This window comes from Lygodium microphyllum, chromosome 26 (genome assembly GCF_053477565.2).
Source record: "Lygodium microphyllum isolate KBCC chromosome 26, Lygodium_microphyllum_v1.1.10, whole genome shotgun sequence".
Taxonomy (NCBI): domain Eukaryota; kingdom Viridiplantae; phylum Streptophyta; class Polypodiopsida; order Schizaeales; family Lygodiaceae; genus Lygodium; species Lygodium microphyllum.
Window position 1 is genome coordinate 101,483,400 of NC_141160.1, and position 4,533 is coordinate 101,487,932.

At 39.5% G+C, this 4,533-nt stretch overlaps 1 protein-coding gene across 1 annotated transcript; it reads right to left on the bottom strand.

Annotated features, from left to right (window-relative positions):
• Nucleotides 1-3,612: 3,612 nt before the first annotated feature.
• Nucleotides 3,613-4,017, bottom strand: LOC148013606 (histone H2A-like). The gene is made up of 2 exons (XM_087667910.1): nt 3,883-4,017; nt 3,613-3,807 (listed from the first exon to the last, which is right to left on the bottom strand). Exons 1-2 carry the CDS (start codon nt 4,015-4,017, stop codon nt 3,613-3,615), a joined length of 330 nt encoding a protein of 109 aa, XP_087524036.1.
• Between the last annotated feature and the right edge of the window lie 516 nt (nt 4,018-4,533).

Genomic DNA, 4,533 nt, shown 5'->3' on the forward strand with positions numbered 1-4,533 from the left:
AGTGTCAAAGCATACCTCAAGAAACCCACAAATGATGCAACATCAATGCATGAGCATATGTGCATCAGTAGAAGCATGAAAAAGCTCCAAACCTTGAAGTAAAACTGTCCTAGACCTATATACAGTAGGTATGATGTATATTATAGCAATGATGAGGGCTATGGAGCTCTCAAATGATACCCAAGAGCAAGCACTACTACCAAATGAGTTGCCAAACTATTATCAAGTGTTGGAGGGCCAAAGCAAGGGTTGTAGTTGATGTAGATAGTTAGGGATAGGGAGCTATAAAACTAGCACAAATGACATTGATGATTGTTTGGTAGTCATGTTGCTCACTTCAGAGTCTCCACTAAACTTTGGCACTATTGTTAAAAAATTTATCGTAGAAGTGAGAATCACCCCAATGGGCATCCCAAATACCTAAACCCTTGCTCCAATTCCACTACTTTGAAGATTGGATCCCTTATTAGCAACTTTGCTAACTCTTTCAATCCTAGGCAAATAAACTTGCTTTTTCTCACACTAGTCACCACCCTAGAGAGTTCTGAAAAACGTTCATACACTTTCATCAATACATCTACTAATTGCTTCTCTACTTGCACAATGTCGGAGTTATTGTTGCCAAATAATTGGGAGACCAACTATTTTCTTTTTGGTATAGGAAACCCCTTGGTTACTCCATGTTGCACCTTCAAATCCAAATTCCTAAGCAATGGGTTGGTGATTTTGGCAAAGAATAATGGGGCAATGGGACACCCTTTCCCATCAACCTCTTTACCTCAGATGGAGTCAAGCATAGACCATTTACAAATACATCCTAAAGAGATTGAAATATCTCTACAAAAATACCATGATTCCTCCTCCATCATCTATGGTAGTGATGAGATTTTGTTGCTTCTTTTGCCCCATCAATTTATAAAATTAATTACTTGGAGCCTCACCCATAAGATACCATTGCCCTTCAACTAATTTTTTGCAACTTCAACTTTATGTTTTTGCATATCCTCAATTGAATGCTCCACTTCTTTGAGAAGTTGATAAAACATCCCATCACCAAAATACTTAGCAAGAGCCATAATAATATACTCCCTACATTCTACTAACATACAATCCTCTTTGAAGTCTATCCTAATCTTTGCCATACATCTTGGCAATGTCAATGATGATAGCTGTGGATCTCATCTAGTTCTAGATTGGGTCAGCCATTGGATTGTTGGTTTGTTTCCAAGCATCCTTCAATTATGGGTTGAATCCTTCCCTGTCTAGAGAGTAGGTGTTGAACCTAAATAGAGGCTAGCTTCCATTTCTTTCTCCAACTAAACCAATCCTTCTAAGATGGACTTCCTAGGCATCTCACATTCTAAGAGATTATATAGAGCCAACTAATTAACATTGTATCTTTGTTTGAGCCTCCATAATCTCGAATAGAAAAATAGTATTGTCAACGAAACATTTGCAAGCAAACTTTTAAAGGGAAATATTTTCTTTCTCACCTCCATTAGACACCAAAGACTTTAGTGGTTGAAAGTTTCTTTGTTTCCATCTTGCTTTAACTTTGACATCTCTAGGATTGACTAATAATTGGGTTCCTCCTTTTGAGGGTTGTTTGCTTTCTTAAATTTACCCTTCTCAATCTATGAGCTTTTTTGTTTTTGCTTCTTTTGTGACTATGTTGCATGAACTTCTTCCTTATCTTCACTCTTTTCTCCTTGGGTGCTTCTTAGCTCCATTCCTTTTTGGGCATTCCTTTGCAAAGCACCCATGTTCTTTGCATATGAAGCATATAACCAAGAAGAGAGAGAACTATACATTGACCAACAACTCAATCCCATGAGGATCATAAAGCTAAAGCATCTCAAGGATCTTCTTCTTCTTATCCCAAAGTATGAAAGGCCGCTTGCTCCAGTAGTTGATGTTGTTTGTAAGAACATAGAGCCCTCTACTTAAAGCTTCTACTGCTGGCACATTAACTTCTCCATCTAGCAAGGGAGGAAGTCCATGAAAACTAGCCCATATTGGGCATTCAATTTGCAATACCTCCTCAGGAATAAAATCAGCATTTCATGTGACCATGTAAACAAGGTTCCCTTTCAGCCAAATAGCTAAACCCAAAACCCAATTTCATTTTGCTTTAGATGAAAGCAAGACCAAAAAGAAACTTATTGACAAGAAAAACAATGCGAGCACTAGTTTGACCCAAAGGTGAGCCAAAATCATCTAGCAAACTCATCCTTGAGGGGGATCTTCCCTTAAAAATACATGTACATGTCACATAGAGAATACTTAGCATAGCTTTATCGAATGCACAACAACAAGAATACTACTCATGCACACATCACTTGCTTTCCAAATTCCATTGTGACTCTCTTCTTCTCACTGAAAGATTTCTAGTCATCCCACACCTTCTTCTCTAGCTCTTCCATGTTCATGCTAGCAATGACAACATTAGCATAATCCATCTCCATCCTATCATCTTTCTTCTATTGCTTTTTGTTTGTGCTCTGTGTTCCATCATCTCTTACTCCTCGTGCACCCCCCTAAACATGCTACATGCATGAAAGAGGGATTGTATGCCGCATGTCAGTGGGAAATGTTGCTTTTAGTACACTTGATACAGCTGCCCTAGGTCAATAGACTGTGTGTCATGATCGTCTACTAAGAGCTCCCCTCTTCAAGTTTCCACATACTCATGAGGTTCAATGCCATTCATTTAAGGAAAAAGCTATTACAATTTCAAGAGTTTATATTTTGTTAATGGATGGGTGTGCTTCTAGTTTATAAGGGGCTCAAATAACTTTCGATAACTGTTTGTGCTTGTATTGATGCTAGGTATATTCCACGCTTGGGGGGAAATTTTAGGGTAATTTCAAGATTTAGAGCCATGTTATTGAGTTGAATTGAATGAGACTCTTCTTTGTTTTAATGTGACAATGAAATATTTCTATTGTTAAGAAAATTATGTTTTTTATTTTTATTTGTTGATATTACTTAGCATGACTACGTTAGATATTATATACAAAAAAATTTGGTATAATGTGCATGCACATTATACTATTTATAGCTTCATAAATTTTTCGAGTAAACATGGCTATGTTAGGTACTATATACAAATTCATCTCGCTTTACCATATAGAGGCTTATTTTACTAGGTATAGCTTCACATTTATGTAGTAAAATTAAAAATCTAGTTCCAATTTTAAAAACCCTAATTACCAACTAGAAAAATTTCTGCATTTGCTAGATACAAGTCTATTTACCATCTAGTTTCAGTGTCTAAAATCCTTTGTGGTCACCATGATCAGCAAGTCCATCGCCACTCTCCTTGTCATGATCAAGAGCGCACGAGTATGGCTGTCGATGCTACAAATACGAGTCCTAATGTCGAGGTCATCACCGCATTGGCATTAGATGTAGGTGAGCGAGCCGTTGCAATAAGTCTCAGATTAGCACTACCAACCACCACAACTTTAAAGCCCCTATACTAGGCAAGCTCTTGTTGAATTATCTGGCCAATACAAAAGATAAGAAATATGGGCAGACACATTAAGAGGACCGCACATGAACTAGGCCTTCTTGGGGGGCTTCTCAGTCTTGGGTGCCTTCTCGGCCTTTTTAGCGGAGTTTTGAGCAGAAGCACCACATGAAGAGCACGCGGATGTTGGGGAGGACTCCACCATATGCAATCTTCACCTCGCACAGGAGCTTCCCGAGCTCCTCGTCATTGTGCATGGCGAGCTGGACGTGGCGAGGGATGATGCAGCTCTTATGGTTGTCGCGGGTTTCATTACCGGCGATCAGCTCCGAGACCTTCAAATACAGAAACCCGAATCGTAACAATGGAGAATATCCCATTTGCAAAGCATTGTTTTGTCTGTGGTTTGCCTTGGCCGCGAGGTACTCGAGGACGGTGACAAGGTAGGCAGGGGCTCCGGAGTCGACCCGCTTAGTATGGCGGCCCTTCTCGAGTACAAAGTAAGGAATATGTACGTAGTAGTAATTGACACGACATAGTGCCATAGCCAGAAGCACAACCTCGAGTACAAAAGCTCTTGTATAATATGAGCCATACAACATAGATGGGGGGCATATGAGTGTTTGTGTCTATGTGTATCACACACACACACACACACACACACACACACACACATGCACATAGAAGGAAGGATTTGTTCTCGATCTAGATACTATATGATCAAGGCATGATGAGTTGCAAGGAGGTTGTCATCTCTATCAAGTGTATGCAACTCGGTGCTACCTTAGTCTTCCAACTCAATTTGAGGAAGACGAGTGTACTAGAGGTAGATATGGAGGGAAGAGGAGTATGTGGGGAGGAGAAAATGAGAGAGAGAGAGAGAGAGATGAAATAAAATAAAATGCTCTACTAATATCTACAACACTACAAGGATACAGGCGTATAGCGACAGCGGTTTCCGATGTAAATTAGCAGTGTCGCTATGCGATGCAAATAGCGATGGTACTCATCCGAAAAAATGCCATAGGATAGGAAACACTCCGACATACATTAATTTGTGG

Bases quoted from the DNA above. Each gene is read 5' to 3' on its own strand.
- LOC148013606 (XM_087667910.1), bottom strand. From the start codon at position 4,017: ATGGCACTATGTCGTGTCAATTACTACTACGTACATATTCCTTACTTT. The intron at 3,808-3,882 runs GCAAACCACAGA...CTGTATTTGAAG, and splicing joins TCGAGTACCTCGCGGCCAAG to GTCTCGGAGCTGATCGCCGG.